At 51.8% G+C, this 17,383-nt stretch overlaps 1 protein-coding gene across 4 annotated transcripts in view; it reads left to right on the forward strand.

Annotated features, from left to right (window-relative positions):
- The window catches only part of NF2 (NF2, moesin-ezrin-radixin like (MERLIN) tumor suppressor), a 74,607-nt gene that overhangs the window by 42,664 nt on the left and 14,560 nt on the right, over positions 1 to 17,383 (forward strand). For all 4 annotated transcript variants that reach the window (XM_003587173.6, XM_005218126.5, XM_002694607.7 and 1 more), the window contains exons 6-14: positions 393 to 475; positions 2,301 to 2,376; positions 5,183 to 5,317; positions 9,270 to 9,344; positions 10,533 to 10,646; positions 13,415 to 13,537; positions 14,196 to 14,413; positions 14,955 to 15,060; positions 15,530 to 15,657. In XM_003587173.6, the coding sequence (XP_003587221.1) occupies positions 393 to 475; positions 2,301 to 2,376; positions 5,183 to 5,317; positions 9,270 to 9,344; positions 10,533 to 10,646; positions 13,415 to 13,537; positions 14,196 to 14,413; positions 14,955 to 15,060; positions 15,530 to 15,657 (1,058 nt within the window). The remainder of the gene's footprint in view (positions 1 to 392; positions 476 to 2,300; positions 2,377 to 5,182; positions 5,318 to 9,269; positions 9,345 to 10,532; positions 10,647 to 13,414; positions 13,538 to 14,195; positions 14,414 to 14,954; positions 15,061 to 15,529; positions 15,658 to 17,383) is intronic.

Raw genomic sequence — 17,383 nt, forward strand, 5'->3', positions numbered from 1 at the left:
CTCATTTACTCTCCCACCTCTGCTTGTGACTGGCCCCCTGTATGCTGCTTCTGGGGCTCCCCTCGTGGCCCAGATGGTAAAGAATCTGCCTGTGTTGTGGGAAACCCAGGTTCAGTCTCTGAGTGGGGAAGATCCCCAGGAGAAGGGAACAGCTACCCACTCCAGTATCCTTGCCTGGAGAATTTCATGGACAGAGGAGCCTGGAGGGCTACAGTCCATGGGGTCACAAGGGGTCAGACACAACTGAGCGGCTAACACACACACACACACACACACACACACATACACATGCCTTGCTATTTTGTAAAAATGATGCATAATTATCAAAAAGGCACACAGTACTCAAACTTCCTTTGTGTGTGGGTTTTCTGTTTTGCTCTCTTCCCCGCCAGGTAATAAATCTGTATCAGATGACTCCGGAAATGTGGGAGGAGAGGATCACAGCCTGGTACGCGGAGCACCGAGGCCGAGCCAGGTGAGGCTGCTCCTCGCTGATGGACGTTTCCCCGTGGGCCTCTTTTTCCTTTTTTAAGGAACTGCAAAACTGGGACATGCTTGTTGAACAAAATGCAGTACCAGAGTACACAAAAGGAAAAGGGAGCGCTGGCAGCCGCTCCGGGCTCCGGCATTGTGTGTGTCCCTTTGCTAGCGTGTGGCGGCGTGGGCACTTCTCGCCTGTCGGGATGTGCAGACCTGCCGCATCCAGAGCTCATTTAGGTCCCTTTTAAGATTCCTGTTGTGTGCATGCCCCGTAGCTTTTGCGTCCATTCCTTGACTGATGGCGTTTGGAGTAGCTGTAGGTCTCAGTTTCACAGAATGTTCTGCAGTATACAATCTTACATCATGATATACTTGTATGAGTCGTTCTGAGGAGAGATCCTTCAGAAGAAAAAGAGTTGCTGAGTCAAAGGAGGTGAGCGTTTTGTGTCTCAAAAGGTGCCTCCCAAATCGTCCTGCAAAAAGACTGTACTTTTTACATGCCCGTGGGCAGAGTGTGAAAGGGCCCCACCTCCCTCCCCCATCCAATCCCCAACAATTACCAATCTAACTTTTGTGATCTCAAAGGTGAAATTTTGTATCTCAAGTATCGTTAGCTTTTCCCCAATCACTTTGGAAATTAATCATCTTCTCCTTAGCCTTTAACATATTTTTTTTCCTGTTTTTCAAACCAACTTCCTATGACATTTTTTTTAACTCTTAAAAAAAGTGTACCAGAAAGTGGACAAGTCATAAATGTAACACTTGATGGACTCCTACCAAGTGAAAACACCAGATGATCCCCCTTCATTCCTCCCCAGAGCTGACCACTCTCCTACACCCGACTCCATGGGTTAGTGTGGTCAGTTTTAAAGATTATGTAAGTTCGATCAGTGTCTGTTATCTGGGCCTCACTTCTTTTACTCAGGGTGTTGTATGATTTGGGCTTGTGGCCTGTAGCGGTGGCCCCCCTTTCTTTTTCATTGCTATGTAGTATTCCACTGTGTTAATAGCCCACACACCATTTATCCACCCCGCTGTTGACAGGCATTTAGATTGCTGGGTTGTTTCCTGGTTTTTGTTGTTATGAATAACATTAAACAATCTTCCGAACAATGGTACATCAACAATACATATGTGATTTCAAGTTACTTCAATTTGTCACCACGGTGTCCCCTCGGGGTTGAATTTTTAAAATTCATTTGAGGCCATTTTCAGATTGGAGAAGAGAAGAAGGCAGATCATAGACTTAAGATGTTTCAACACTCTACCTGTCTGAGAGTTTTTTGCAAGTCATCACTACTTCAGGAGCTGCCTTTAAGTCTGACTCATAACTTAGAAATGGGCGTCCTGGCTGGGGTTCTACAGCTGGATTGCTCTCACCCCGACCTCCAGCAACACCCAAAGGAATGAGATCAGGAAGGGAGCTCTCAGGTTGCTTGCAGACAGAGATGCTTTGTTACCAAAACCTTCTAGGTGAAGAAATCATGCAGTTGGATAAAGCAACAGCTGAAATAAAATTGTGAACATCCAGATTCCATTTGAGGGAGCAGATACACCACGTGCTCATCTCTAATTACTTGAGATGGGTGTCACTGTTTACCAAGGGCAAAGCGTGAAATTGAAGCCAAGAGACACGCTAATGAATCTGTTCTCTGGTTTTCACGGGGATGGGAAGTTCTGCCTGACCTCAGTGTGGTTAATAGACTCAGGGTTGGGCAGAGCCGGGCTGGGAGCTGGCGGGCTCACGTCTTCACGTGGGTTCGAGGCTCAGCTTGGCGCCCGCCACCCTCCAGTGACGGAGTCTTTCCTTCTCTTCGCAGGGACGAAGCGGAGATGGAGTATTTAAAGATAGCTCAGGACCTGGAGATGTATGGCGTGAACTACTTCACAATCCGGGTATGTGGAAGCCCCTGCGAGTTCCCGGGGCGTAGATGGAGGCGGAGTCAGGGGCAGACTGCTAGAACGGGTCCTTCCTGGTCCCAGGGTGCAGACACTTGGCCGGCTCAGTGGCCAACACGGGAAGAGGCAGGGAAGAGGGTCCGAGCGCCTCCGTTTCTATTCCGGGCCTTCAATTAGATGCTAGGTAATGAAGTGTTGGTGGAGCCTCGGGGGGGCCCGTCTGAATGCTCTGGTGGAACATTCGATTATTTCTGGCTCTGTGAGATCCGGGCCCACGGGGATCACCTGTAAATACTTTCTCCCCTCAGGACACGAGGAGAGTAAAGCTGCTTTTACAGATTACTGATTTGTTTGGGTGGGAACTCTCCCTGGCAGGCTAATTGGTTTTCTACTCAGACCATTAATACTCCGCTGTCCTCTGGGAACCTGTGGCTTGTACACTGGAGAAGCGTTTGTTTTCAACCCCCCGTCCATCCCTCAGAGCATCTTTTTTAATTTTTATTTTAGCACCCTGAGCATTTTTCTCCCAAGGTTCTGTTGCTGGATGCAGTGCCTTCCAAAGAATTCATGCGATTTGCTGACCTATTTCATAACCAGTTCCAAACTGTAAATGAGCAGACAGTTAAAAAAAACCATCCGCACTGGGCCACCTTAGTCATTACAGTTAAGGCTTGCTTTCCTTTTTGGAGTGTCCATAAATTTTGTATTTGTTGTTGTTTAATCACTAAGTCATGTCCTACTCTTTGAGACCCCATGGACTGTAGCCTGCCAGGCTCCTCTGTGCATGTAATTTCCCAGGCAAGAATACTGGAGTGGGTTGCCATTTCCTTCTCCAAAATTTTGTATTACGTTTAGGTAAATTGAAACACATTTAAAATACCCTCGGGATAGCTTTCTACTTTGTTTTCTAAATACAAATCTTTAATGGGTCATTTGCATAAAATAAGGTGCACTGACAAATCATGTCATTTTGTACAGTGTACAAATGCCTAAAAGGTTTTCCATGATAATGCTGAAGGTTGTTTTGTAAAATGTTATCAATTCATATTTGCTGATCATTTGGTTTCTTTAAGGGCAGACTCATTTGACACATTTCTGTGGTTTTGTCCATACAGCTTCTCTTGCCCCACCACCTACATTGTAGAGAACTAGATCTTAATAATTCTTAAAAAAAAAAAAAACAGTTTCTTTGGGGGCACTAATTCTACAGCAGCAGTCAGACTACATTATACTATCGTGTGCGTGTATGTCTCATATTGCATGACAGATGAGGGTAAGGAGTATTTTAGTGTCTTAGCATTAACGTTCCTAAAATTTCTCCATCATCTAAGGAAGCTGTGTGCTTGAAACAATTTAAAAGGGGCCTCTTCAGTCCTCGCCTCTCTCTGTTTATTCTCTAAAAGTCTTGGAATCATCATGATAGGAGACAAGAGGGTGGGATCCATTTTTTTTCCCCTCTAAAAATTTAAGTTAGAAACATAATGAAATATCTTGTTTTCCAAAATGTAGATTTTGAAAGCACAAAGCCTCACTTGTGTTAATGCAGTGGTTTTAAGAGCCCTGCAGACGAGCTCACGACTCCCTCACGCTTTGGTGATCACACCTGACTCCAGGGTGTTGGATGGAGTAAAAAGATTTTCTCCTCCACCTGCTGTTACTTGGTACTTCTCCTCACAGTCGGGGCATGTCCTTTGCTTGCCGACCTGTTTTCCTGCCCTGGAGTCTTGGTTCCTATTCCTGTTGTCAGCAAGGGAGTCAGACGCAGGGAGCTGGCCACCACCGCTGTTCGAGGGCCAGACTGCACAGGGCAGGGGCCCACACCCGCACCTGAGGAGGTGCGCACTGGTCCGCAACGTGAGGGCCCAGGGCATCGCCCTCCGGGGTGCTGGGTGCTGGCTGGACCACCATTAGAGGCATAGCCTGCATGCAACCTGTCAATTTTCAAACAGCTTTATTGGAGTGTAATTTACTTTCAATTCATTTTGATATTTTTTTCTCCCCAGTATCTTACAATAAAAAATTTCCAACATACAGGGAAGTTGGAAGACTTTGGAGTGAGGACCTGTGTGCACCCGCTGCCTGGATTCCAGTGGACAGTTTACTATAGCAAACTTGCTTTATCACATTGAAACTGCATTTTCAAGTAAAATAAGGCCACCTGATCACAGCTCGTAGAACTTTCTTTCTGGTAGTACAACCACCTCTCCTTTTAACATGAGGGGTGTTTAACCCTACAGGTTTTTATTCTACATCTGTGATAAGCCGGCTATATAATTAGCAGTAACAACACTTCCATTACCGCTGTTTTAGCCGCTGACACTTCCCAGGTGGCTCAGTGATATAGACTCGCCTGCCAATGCAGGAGTCGTGGATTTGATCCCTGGGTTGAAAGATCCCCTGGAGAAGGAAATGGCAACCCACTTGAGTATTCTTGCCTGGAAAATAACATGGACAAAGGAGCTTGGTGGGCTCCTATCCATGGGGTTGCAAAGAGCTGGACACATCTTAGGACTGAGCATGCACACTCACACTTTGTCTCTTGCTGGCAAAGGTGCAAGGTACCTGAGGTGGTGACGGGTGCCCCCAGTGACCCGTCCATGGGACACACCAGTCATAAGAACCGTCTCATGTGGCCTCCCTTGCCCCAGAGCAGAAGGCTGGAGGCCCCTCCAGGTTCGAGGACAGTGGTGATTTCTGTCAGGAGCTGTTGAAACTTGTCACATGTAATGGTCTATGTCAATGCTGAGCAAGACCTTGAGCCTCAGCTGGAGCTGACAGTGGCTATTCTCTGTCGAATCTACAGAATAAAAAGGGCACAGAGCTGCTGCTTGGAGTGGATGCTTTGGGGCTTCACATTTATGACCCTGAGAACAAGCTGACCCCCAAGATCTCCTTCCCGTGGAACGAAATCCGGAACATCTCCTATAGCGACAAGGAGGTAGGTTGAGTACACAGCAGACACCCCGGCAGCCCAACGGAACCTTCTCTGTCTCTCCTCCTTCCGGAGCAGCCCAGGCCAGCCTGCTCCTTGTTAGCAGCAAGATCCTTTAATTCCCAGGCTTTGGGTTTTTGCTTGTCGATTTTTATTGCATTTACAGAACAATATTGGCATCCTGTTTTCAAATAGTATCACTAAACCCTCCCTGCTGACTAACAAGAGACCGGGAAGATCAACTTGTCAGGACTAAGCCCCAGAGAACTGTAAACAAACCAGAAAGTAACCCTTTCTTATTCCTTGGCTTTCTATTTCTGGTGAGAATTCTGTTTGTCTCTTAAGTGTGGTGTTTATTAAACTCTCTCTGTGTCCAGAGCTTGATTCAATGTGATGCAGATATTTATATATACATAAATCTTCGTAGGGCTTCCCTTATGGCTCAGCTGGTAAAGAATCCACCTGCAATGCGGGAGACCTGGGTTCGACCCCTGGGTTGGGAAGATCTCCTGGAAAAGGGAAGGGCTACCCACTCCAGTATTCTTGCCTGGAGAATTCCATGGATTATATAGTTAATGGCCTTGCAAAGAGTTAGACACGACTGAGAGAGACTTGTACTCATTCACTCAAATCTCCATGATATATACATGAATTGTGCATATTATATATACTATACAAATAATATATACATACCAGCAATGATATAAACAAGGATATCAGACTAACTTGCTTATAAGAATTCAAGAATAAGGAATTTCAGATAACTTGGATGAACACCCTAACGTAGAATTCAAGTATTACTGTATAGGATGGTCCTATATGGTAATAAGGAGTCCATGGGGTTGCAAAGAGTGAGTGACTGAGCTGACTGACACAGGATGGTGACTTTTCCCAAAAGCTGTAATCCTGTGTTCATTCACTCATTCATGCATTCATGGTTAAGTTTTCAAAATCGTTTTATTTAATTAATTGATTTATTTGTGGCTGTGCTGGGTCTTCGTTGCAGTGTGTGGGCTCTCTCTAGCAGCGGTGTGAGGGCTTCTCATTGCAGTGGCTTCTCTTGTTGGGGAGCACAGGCTTTAGGGCGCTCAGGCCTCAGCAGTTGCGACTCCCAGGCTCTAGAGCATGGGCTCAATAGCGCTCTGGCTTAATTGCCCCAAGACATGAGGAATTTTAGTTCCTGGACCAGGGGTCAAACTTGTGTCCCCTGCCTTGGCAGGCAGATTCTTAACCACTGGGCCAGCAGGGAAGTCCCCCCTCCCTGGTTAATTTTCAAGGAATTTTTGAGCATCTGCTTGGTGTCAGGCTTCGTGAGGGAAACAAAGATGGAGCGAATGCAATCTCAGCCCTCAAGGAAGTTCTAGTCAAGCGGTGACTCAGCTGCCATGACACATAACTGCAGCGCAAAGGGCCGGTGACAAAGAGGGTGGCGATCCGGCGCGTCCCTGCCAGCCAGCAGCTTCGCCCCGGCTCTGATTCAGCCCTCACAGGAACACCGCCGCGGGAGGAGGGGCTGTGTTCTGGCTGCTCTGCACCCCCTCGGGAAGTGGGGACCCAGAGGGAGCAGGGGAGCTGTGTCTGGCACAGGGACACCAGCAGAAGCCATGTCCCCTGCGGTTTCCTGGGAGACACAGAGGACGAGCCCCGAGACTCAGGACACAGGGCCCAGGAATGCAGGCCCGGGCAGTGCCCCGCGACGGGCTGGTACCCACACAGCCAGGCCTGAGCGTGGAGGGAGTGAGTAAGAGACGGCTCACGTGGTCGCCTGCAGGGCCCCCACCTCCAAGCCGGTTTCCCGTTTTTACCCTTCCCTCGTGTAGCAGCTCTGAGGAGAGGAACACCGGGCCCCCGGTTGCCAATACGTGGCTGAGCTCCCCTCGGCCACGCTTGACGAGACAGATTGAGCCTCTTAACTCAAAACATTCTGGCTTTCAGATTTTTTGCACGTAGCCCAAGAGATGAGCATTAGAGGTATTTCTTTTTTTTAAGGCCCTGAAATGGAAAGTTGCACGTGACTCGAAGCAGCAGTAGGGTGCGCCGGTAGTTTTTCATCTCTAATTTCATAAGTCTGTTTACGGTGCATCCGCACACTTGGCGTGCTAAAAGGTCCCGAGATGCTCGTTCCTTCACAGAAGCCAGGCAGTGAAGGCTCCCCTTGTACAGCCCGACACGAAACTCTAATGTTCCCTCTCCTGGGGCCGGGCGCCATCACCTGCCATCACGTCAGGAACTCACGCAGCGCGGGTGGGATGTGATGGGAAGGAGCCTGGGGCGTTATCCCGCGTGCTGTGACAACACAAGTCCTGGTTTATTCCGGGTGACCCATGGATGCCACACATGTGCCCCAGAGTGGCACAGAGCCCGTGGATTCCCCGCTCCTTGAGGTCTCCCACTGGCAGCCCTGGGGTTTGGCAGCCAGGCCAAAAATAAGCTCTCGAAATTCATAAATAGCAGCCTGCACAAGACAAGCACTGCTTCTCAGCTCACCTGACCGAAAGCCACACAAAGGGTCGTTCCTCTGTCCTCCGTGTGCTCCCCCCTTGTTGGACAGCATAGCGTGGGAAGGAAATATCTAAGAATCGAGCTTCCCCAGTGCCTTTATCTGCTTGGCAAGTCTTTCGTGGGAGTGGGCTTTTCACATCCGAAGTGCAGCTTTGGAATCTGGGCTCTGTCCGATCTCATCAGGAAGAGGTGAGAGCATCAGCTGGTGTTTTCTTTTTATGCGGCCCAGCCCCCAGTCTGGCCCTCGGGTCTCCTCCTGATTTCTCCCCCATCCCCATCCTTATTCATCTTCCTCTCCCCTTTCATGGTGAGGGTTATGTCTTCCTTCTCTACTCCAGTCCATTCTTCATCGCTCGTGACTGCATTCCTTCTCTTAACAGCATCATCAAGCCATCCCTGTGTTGGGAGGTCTGGGGTGACTCCCTGACCGCTGTCACATCGAATCTAAGCCTTGCTGATTGTCCGTCCCCAGCCCACCTCACCACCCCCAGCTCTTGCCTTCCTCCCAGTTTAGGCCCCTGGTTTTCTCTTATATATATATATACCTATAACTTTATTTATTTATCTATTTGGGTGTGCTGGGTCGTCATCGCAGCACAGGCTTTTCTCTAGTTTCTGGGAGCAGGTGTTGCTCTCCAGTTGAGGTGCGCAGGCTTCTCATTGCAGGGGCATTTTTTTTCTTGTTGGGGAGCACAGGCTTTAGGGCACGCCAGCTTCAGTAGTCACGCCATGTGGGCTCAGTACTTATGGCTCCCAGGCTCTAGAACACAGGCTCAATGTTTGTGACGCGTGGGTTTAGTTGCTTCAAGGCATGTGCGATCTTCCCGGATCAGGGATTGAACCTGTGTCTCCTGCATTGGCAGGCGGATTCTCTACCACTGAGCCACCAGGGAAGCCCCTCCCATGGTTTTCTCTTAGTCATCAAAGAGCTAATGCTGTGTGTCTCTCTCTCTCACACGCACATACAAACACACACATGCACACACATTCCCATACGGTGCTCATTTCCCCATCTCTGCTTTATTTCTGTTGCTTGCCCTGTCCAGAATGCCCTTCCCGCCTACCTTTTAGCTTCTCTGTCATGTTCTTTGACCAGCATGTCCCTCCTACTCTGAGGATTTGAGATCTGTGCCACCCAGCGAGGTAGTGATGATTGATGTGACCTGTCAAGCTGTTGATGGTGGTTGGTTTAGTTCTGGCCAGGTTGAGAGCCTCCTTAAGGCTGCCTTAGACTGCGGGGTGGCCCGTCCAGCATTGGCCTCAAGGTCGGGCCCACCTAAGGTTTAACTTCAGGTTTCCAAGCCCAAGATGGTGCTAAGAACCCAGCTTCCAGGATCCTGAACCTCCTGGAATGAGGATCTTTGCCAGGGGGTCACCACCTTTGTGGGATTGCCCAGTTGGTGGTAGGGCTCTAGGCTGTCGGAAACTGAAGCTGTTTTCTGCTTTTTCCTTTCAGTTTACCATTAAGCCTTTGGATAAGAAAATCGATGTCTTCAAATTTAACTCCTCAAAGCTTCGTGTCAATAAGCTGGTAAGTTAAGATCCTGGTTTTTATTATGGATTGTAGTTTTTCTGTGAAACTGAAAGCCTTTTTGAACCAGTATCAGAGCAACATGTTGTGAGGTGTAAAATGATAACCCGCGTGGCACGTGCTCTCCTGATCAGCCTTGAAAGACTTCTCTTTAGCTTCACCAGAAGAGGCACACTTACGGGCTTCCCTGGTGGCTCAGTTGGTAAAGAATCTGCCTGTGATGCAGGAGATTTGGATTCTATCCGTGGGTCGGAAAGATCCCGTGGAGAAGGAAATGGCAACCCATCCAAGTATTCTTGCCTGGAAAATCCCATGGACAGAAGAGCCAGAGTTGAACATGACTTAGCCACTAAACCACCACAGCAAAGAGTCAAATCTACATTTTGTGATGAGGAACTTTTTTTTTAAGTTATTTTTATTAAAGTACTTCATACGTATGAAAGGATAAGTATAATGTATCTGTGAGGCGTAAAGAATGACAGGAATAAACAACTCCTTAGCCACCACCCAGCTTTAAGAAATGCCACACTCCCGGACCTCCCTGGTGGCCCAGTGCTTGACTGAGGCTCTGTGCTCGCCCTGCAGGAGACATGGGTTCAGTCTCTGGTTGGAGAAGTTCCACCCACCATGCAGTCTGGCAGAACAAAAAGGAAAAAAGAAACAGCACACTCCCATCACTGTGGGAACCCCCTCCCACACTGGCACCCTGCCAGCCCCCTGCTTCCCAAGGGTGACCAGTGTTCTCAGCTGTGTGCTAAGTATCCCCGCCTGATATTCAAGAACTTTTATTTCAAGTAGGGCAAAACAAGGATACTAGCAAATTTTGTATGTTCTTAAAATGTATATATGTGCTGTCAACTGTATTCCTCTGTTACTTGCCTTTTTTACCTTTTCTTTTGTGTGTGTGTGTGATTTATCCATGTTGATGCTTAAAAATATGGTCCTGAGTGACTGAGCACACACACACTTCACTGCTGTATGGTATTCCATTGTGTATTATATGAAACGTATATTTTTTTTTCCTCCACGCTCCTGTTAGTAGACAGTCAAGTGCTTTCTGCGTCTTGTGTCTGCCCACTGGTGTGCACGGGCAGTCGCTGCCCCAGAGTTCAGAGCACGTCTCCGTGTAGCTCTGCACGCAGCCCGTGTCCACGGGTGTTCACACATCCCCTGCTTTCCTGGCCGCAGATTCTCCAGCTGTGTATTGGGAATCACGACCTGTTTATGAGGAGAAGGAAGGCCGATTCTTTGGAAGTCCAACAGATGAAAGCCCAGGCCAGGGAGGAGAAGGCCAGAAAGCAGGTGAGCAGGTGTTGGAGCTGCTGCTGTTGCCCCGTGGGGGCCTCTGCCTGGAGGTAAGGGGTGGCCGTCCTCTGATCGTGAAAGTGCCTATGCTATGCTATGCTAAGTCACTTCAGTCGTGTCCGACTCTGTGTGACCCCATAGACGGCAGCCACCAGGCTCCCCAGTCCCTGGGATTCTCCAGGCAAGAACACTGGAGTGGGTTGCCATTTCCTTCTCCAATGCATGAAAGTGAAAAGTGAAAGCGAAGTCGCTCAGTCGTGTCCGACTCTTAGCGACCCCATGGACTGCAGCCCACCAGGCTCCTCCATCCATGGGATTTTCCAGGCAAAAGTACTGGAGTGGCATCTCATGCTATCCCTGTTGGATCTTTCTGGCCGATGAATAAATGATGGTGGGAGTCAGCTCTGGAAATGAGGAATAAACTGTAACAGGTATCTCAAAGACACGTCCCTGGTTATTTCTCCAGTGAAGTGAGTGAAGTGTGGTCAGCGCAGGTTCGGGCAGAGACAGCCAAGCCTACACGCATCTATCCGTCCATCTTTCTATCCATCCATCCACGCATCCATCCATCTCTGGTCCATGCAGCTAAGCTCTCATTCTTTCTGCCTGCCCGTCTCCTGTGCCCAGCCTTGTTCTTTTCTAATTAGCTGGTGATGGAATACAGGGCACACCCAGCAGCCCGCTGACAGAATGCTAATTAGACCCCGGCCGCACTTCCCCGCTGCAGGTCAGGCCGGGCGGCGCAGGGGCCGCACTGGGAGGCGCCAGGAGCCTCCATTAGCATCCGTTATCATCAGCCCGGACCACCCGCATCATTGTTTTCCGCTCATAGACCTTTCCGACTCACCGAAACCCACACGGCCTATGTGAGCCTCGCTGCTGCAAATGTCAGTCGAGGTTGTGGGTGAACCACCAGACAGGAGCAGCAGCTGCGATCAGCTGCCCTCGGACGTGCAGGCTCGGAGGGTGACGATCAGTCTGTGTGCAGCTCTCTACTTCGGATCCTCCAAAGAGGCTGGCTCCCAGCCCCGGGATTTAGGATGAAACGCCCAGTTGGATCCACTATGCTGCCAGCTCTCCGTCTCTTGAGACGCTCTCTTGAGACGTCAGGCCACAGACATACTCACTGGGATGCTTTGTGTGTGTGGGGTGGGGGAGGGCAGTGGAATGGGTTGTGTTGGGCAAGAAATGCTCGTGGGTCAGTGCAGGGTCATAGAGGCAACTTCAAAAAGAGCCCTCTGCCCCCCTTATCAGCAGAGCAGAGCTTAGAAGCAAGAGACCTGAACAGGGCAAGGAAGCGTATAAGCCTCCAGGCTGTGCAGAGAGTAACATGAACACACCCCTGACCCACGCTGCTGGGAGGACGGCAGACGCACGTTCCTGACATCTGGCAGCCGCAGGTCAGGGGCTCCGTGGCCCAGCAGGACAGACATTGACCTTGGTGCCACACATGGGACTTAGTCTGAGACCCCGGTGAATGACTTAACCTGCCAGGCCTCCATTTTCTCATCTGTCAAGTGGAGCTGAGAATCTGTCTTCTGCGTCTCAGATCAAAGGATACGCTGTACCTGTGGGTCTTTGCGGCCAAAACCGCTTTGCAAACGGGGCCATTCCTTAAGATTGGGGTGGAGGTCTCAGGGAAGGTGCAGTGCTCGGAGCAGAAGGGATTGTAGGCGTTTTTCAAGCAGATGATAATGGGGATCTAGTCATCCACGTAATGGAGATTCTAACATGGTAGAAATCGAGCACAAATTGGCCAAGTTTTTCATTGACCTGGAAGAGGAAAACTGAAGAAGAATTTACAGGATTTTATTGCTTGTCTTTGCATTATTCCTTCAATGCCCAATGCCTTTTTTTTTTTTTTTTTTGCTTAGTATTTAGAAAAAGCATCAGTCTTAGAAATCTTGAGTTGGGGAGAAGGTTAAAGCAAGAAATAAGTTCTTAGATGTGCTTTAATTATTTAAGAAAGAAAATGGTGCAGTGGTCACTTCTGGCTCCTGCTTTCTGAACGCAGCTAGGGCCCTAAGATCACAGAGAATAGCGCTTGTCCTCTACTTGTTCCCCTTATTAAGCTCGGCATGTGGCCCAATTAATTCAGCGATCCAGAAGGCCAGTGGTGGTGGCTTAGCGCTGGTGCTGCGAGGAGCGGGCCCCATCCCCTCCCGGCTCCTTCCTGTCCCAGGCCTGGCTCGGGAGTTGCCTCCGCATGAGGTTGTGGGGTCTGTACCTCGGCTGCTGCCACCTCCCCTGGAAAGTACAGCGTTTGAGCTGTTGATGCCTCACACGGACAACTTCATCTCCGAGGGTCAGAGGCGAGAGTGGAGCCGTTGCCGATGAGACTAGGGGTGTGGGAGGGGTCCGTGGGTGCAGGGGAGAAAGCAGTCTGTCTCTGCAGCTGCCCCTTGGGAGGAGGAGCCTGCATTGCATCCTTTGAGCCGCAGAGCAGGGCCACCAGGGTCTCCCTGCACAAGCACTGTGTTGGCCAAGTAGCTGCTTCCGCACCCACCATGCACGAACGCGCCCGTCCATCCCGGTGGAGGCTGGCTCAGCGTTCCACTGTTTGTTCATTTACCGCTTGATGATTTTTCAAGGAGCATGGCTTGCCACTCGACAAGCTGGTTCAGAAGGATGGAGGGTGGTGGGCAAGGGGAGTCACCCTGGGTCCCTAAAGTGCAGGGAGGAAAAGGGTTCTCAGAGGGAGACCCTGGCACTGGCGTGCCGCAGGTTGCGGGCCCCCGTGACCAGTGGCCGCACCTCCCCCCCAGATGGAGCGGCAGCGCCTCGCTCGGGAGAAGCAGATGCGAGAGGAGGCTGAACGCACGCGGGATGAGCTGGAGAGGCGGCTGCTGCAGATGAAGGAAGAGGCGACGATGGCCAACGAAGCCCTGGTGACGTCCGCGGGGCTGGGTCCCGGGAGGCCTTCCTCGGGCTCAGGGTTAGGCCCCGAAGACCATGGAGTAGCCACTTGCTTTGACGTTTCGGCTTAAAAAAAAAATTGCTTTCTTTCCACCTGTGTTTGCAGGAGCAGATTTAGGCTGAGTTCAGCCTCCCAGGGCAGGCAAACTTCACTCACCGTGGGTCACCTTTCCCCGGGGGAGTCTCAGCCTCGGCCCCCCGCTCATCGGGCCAGGTGGTCCCCTGGTGGGGGCCGTCCTGTCCACTGAGGGCTGGTTGGCTGTGTCCCTGGCCTCTGCCCGCTGGATTCCCCATTTGTGACAATCAAAGTCATTTGTAGACACTGTGACGTGTCCCATGAGAGGACAGTCGCCCCGCTTTCGAACCACTTATTTAAAGAGAGAGAAGGACAGAGTTAAGCTGGTTTTCTCCCTCATAAAGTGTGCCCTCAGCTCAAATGGGACCCTGTGGATGGACCCCCTGAAGGGCCTTCTCAGCAGTTGAAGGGTGTGGCTTGGGGACCAGCAGGGCCCCAGGGTGTCCAAGACACTGGTTCTTGCTGACCTGGGCATCTGAGGCCTGAGCAGGGTGGGAGGACAGGATCAGGACCCCCCCCGCCCCATTCCCGCTGAACCGCGCTCCTCTCTGCAGATGCGGTCGGAGGAGACGGCCGACCTGTTGGCCGAAAAGGCCCAGATCACGGAGGAGGAGGCAAAGCTCCTGGCCCAGAAGGCGGCAGAGGCTGAACAGGAGATGCAGCGCATCAAGGCCACAGCCATCCGGACGGAGGAGGAGAAGCGCCTGATGGAGCAGAAGGTGCTGGAGGCTGAGGTGCTGGCGCTGAAGATGGCTGAGGAGTCGGAGAGGAGGTGAGCGGGTCCCCCCACCGCCGGTCCATCTCCCGGGCCGGCCAGAGGCCCCTTCCCGCGTGGCCAGAGGGGCTGGAGCCGGGCGAGCACAGGGATGCAGTTCTCTGGTTCCACAGACCACAGCCCGGCGTGCCTTTGCACTGACCCCTGTGCCTCGGATGGTCGTGTTTGCAGGAAAACTGCTGAGCTTATCCACAGGCTGCTTTTAGCTGAGGAGACATGAGACTTTTCTTACATTTACACAATACACTTCTTTTCCCTTTTTTTTTGAGGGCACGTGGGGAGACAGCAGTATTCACCATGCCCTACATGGGGGAGTGGGGCTGGACAGGCCACCCTGGCTCATGGCCAGGTCCAAGGATGGGACTCTGGTCTGTGCTTTGCAAAGACAGTTCGAGGCTCTCAGTTGTCCTTGTCCCGCAGCCATCAGATGAACAGTGGCTCGTTCCTCGTCTGAACTTCCTAGAGGGGTTCCGCTTTCATGTACCTCCAGCTCCTCCTGTGTCTTCTGTGGAGTTGACGGCCCCTCCTCTCCTTGCAGGGCCAAGGAGGCCGATCAGCTGAAGCAGGACCTGCAGGAAGCCCGCGAGGCAGAGCGAAGAGCCAAGCAGAAGCTGCTGGAAATCACCACCAAGCCCACGTACCCGGTGAGCCTGGGCTGCCAGCCACCCTGCTTCTAGCCTCATAGATTCCCTGCCCTCCCAGCCCTCAGGTTCCCTTGCGGGGCCCTCAGGGCTACTGTTAAGCGCATGGCAGAGTGAGCAGTGCAGAACATTCTAGGGCCTTGAAAGTGAGATGGGGTGTAGGGAGGCAACATGGTTTAAGCAGAGGAACAGAGCAGGAAGTACAAAATAGTGGTCCAAAGACTAACAAACAATACTGTTTACAGCCTTGTAGGGCCGGTGGTGGGAGAGGTCTGTTGGGGCCGTATTTCAGGTGACCATCTGATCTGGGAGGAGAAAGTCATCCAGTCTCGTTGCCTCGCCTCCATCCGCGTTAGGGGTGGGCGCGCTGGGCCCAGGGCCTCTGTGGCCTCTGGAGGGTCAATGGCTGACATGGCAGTGCCCTCCGTTCTGGGGAACCAACCCTTCTGATGATCAGGTTTCTCCTTCACAGCCCATGAACCCACTCCCAGCACCGCTGCCTCCCGACATGGCAAGCTTCAGCCTCACTGGCGACAGCCTGTCTTTCGACTTCAAGGACACCGACATGAAGCGGCTTTCCATGGAGATAGAGAAAGAGAAGTACGGAGTCCCTGGCCTCCCTGGGGCCCCACGTGGGCAGCCTGTCCCTAACCCCATGAAGGTTTGCTCTGTCCTTGCCCACCAGACACTCGAGCACTCTTGTCTGTCTCTCCCGGCTGCTCCCCTCTTTGTGGGCTTGCCTGGTGGCTCAGGCGGTAAAGAATCCACCTGCAGTGCAGGAGACCTGGGTTCCATCCCTGGGTCGGGAAGACCCCCTGGAGAAGGGCACCCACTCCAATATTCTGGCCTGGAGAATCCCGTGGATAGAGGAGCCCGACGGGCTACAGTCCACGGGGTCGCAAAGAGGCGGACACGACTGAGTGACGAACGCTTTCACAGTTGTCCACCGAGAGGAGCTTCCTGATTGGAAATGAAGGGCGGTAGACCAGCATTCCGTCTTCCAGGATAAAAATGACACCTGACGGGTGACCCGGAGTTTACAGTGGCTTCAGAGCTCACCCACACTCTAGGACTGGTTGTTGGGGGTCTCCCAGCCAGTCAGACCGTGTTCAGGTGGTGGTCATGCTCTGACCTGGTGGTGGAACATGTTTCCTAGTGTGTTCTCTGGCGGCCGAGCTCAGCCCGCCCTGAGCTGACCTCCTTGTTTACTTTATGGTTGGGGGCTGTGGCCCTGAGATGGAAGGGAGCCTCCCCCCTACAAAGGACATCTAACCGGGGTCCCCTGTTCTGAGCCGTAGGTGAATCAGCCAGCCACCACCCCGGCCAGGGGACTGTCATGGCAGCTACCTGGCATGGGGCGCCTGGTGACACAGATCTTTAGCGTTCATTTCATTACCACCAACTGACTTCAGAGGCAGGCCTAGTGTTCCTGTTATCAACAGGAGCCCAGACTTGGAGTGCCTAGGAAGTCCCCCCAGCACCGCACTGTGGATGAGGGACAAATCGGGGGTTCAGCCCCTCACCCACCTGAGTCTGTAGGGCAGGTGCCTTCACCTTGCTCGGTGTCCTCAGGTACCCGGCTTGGTGCCCAGCATGGGCAGCCCCAGGCTGGGCAGTGTGTCCTGGGGACAGAAGGCCCCAGCGTCTCTGACTATGGTGCCCGTGGTGTGAGTTCCCCTCCCCCTTCCCCACATCCTAGGCATGTTCAGCGTTGATCCTGGTCACGATCGGGGTGAGCTGCGTCCTGTCCATTCCCTGCTCTTTTACAGTTTATGTTTCCTTACTCAGTCCCCATGAGCATCTAGGCAGAGTCCATAACCAGCCTTGGGCCCAGTCTGCCTGGCTGCGCCCAAGCAGTCAGACACCCCGAGCAGCGTGTCTGCCTGCAGATGGTGGCGGGCGTCTTTCTCTTCCCGGTGTTGGCTGTGTGAGCATCTGTCGTCGTTAGGAGATGATGGCCCAGAGCAAGTAGGGATGGGGCCATGGCCTGTCCGAGAGGTCCCTCAGAATGGAGTCACTTCTCCAAGGAGGGCGTGGCTTCCCTGGTGCCTCAGGCGGTAAAGCGTCTGCCTGCAATGCAGGAGACCCAGGTTGGATCCCTGGGTCTGGGAGATCCCCTGGAGAAGGAAAAGGCAACCCACTCCAGTGTTCTTGCCTGGAAAATCCCACGGACAGAGGAACCTGGTAGGTTATACAGTCCATGGGGTCACAAAGAGTCGGACGTGACTATGCAACTTCCATTTTGAGACGAGGACATTGTTCTGGGTTCTGGGAGGGTAGCTTCTCGTGTTGTTTCTTGGACAGAAATTAGAAGCTCTCTGTTAGC

The sequence above is a fragment of the Bos taurus genome, chromosome 17, assembly GCF_002263795.3.
Source record: "Bos taurus isolate L1 Dominette 01449 registration number 42190680 breed Hereford chromosome 17, ARS-UCD2.0, whole genome shotgun sequence".
Taxonomy (NCBI): domain Eukaryota; kingdom Metazoa; phylum Chordata; class Mammalia; order Artiodactyla; family Bovidae; genus Bos; species Bos taurus.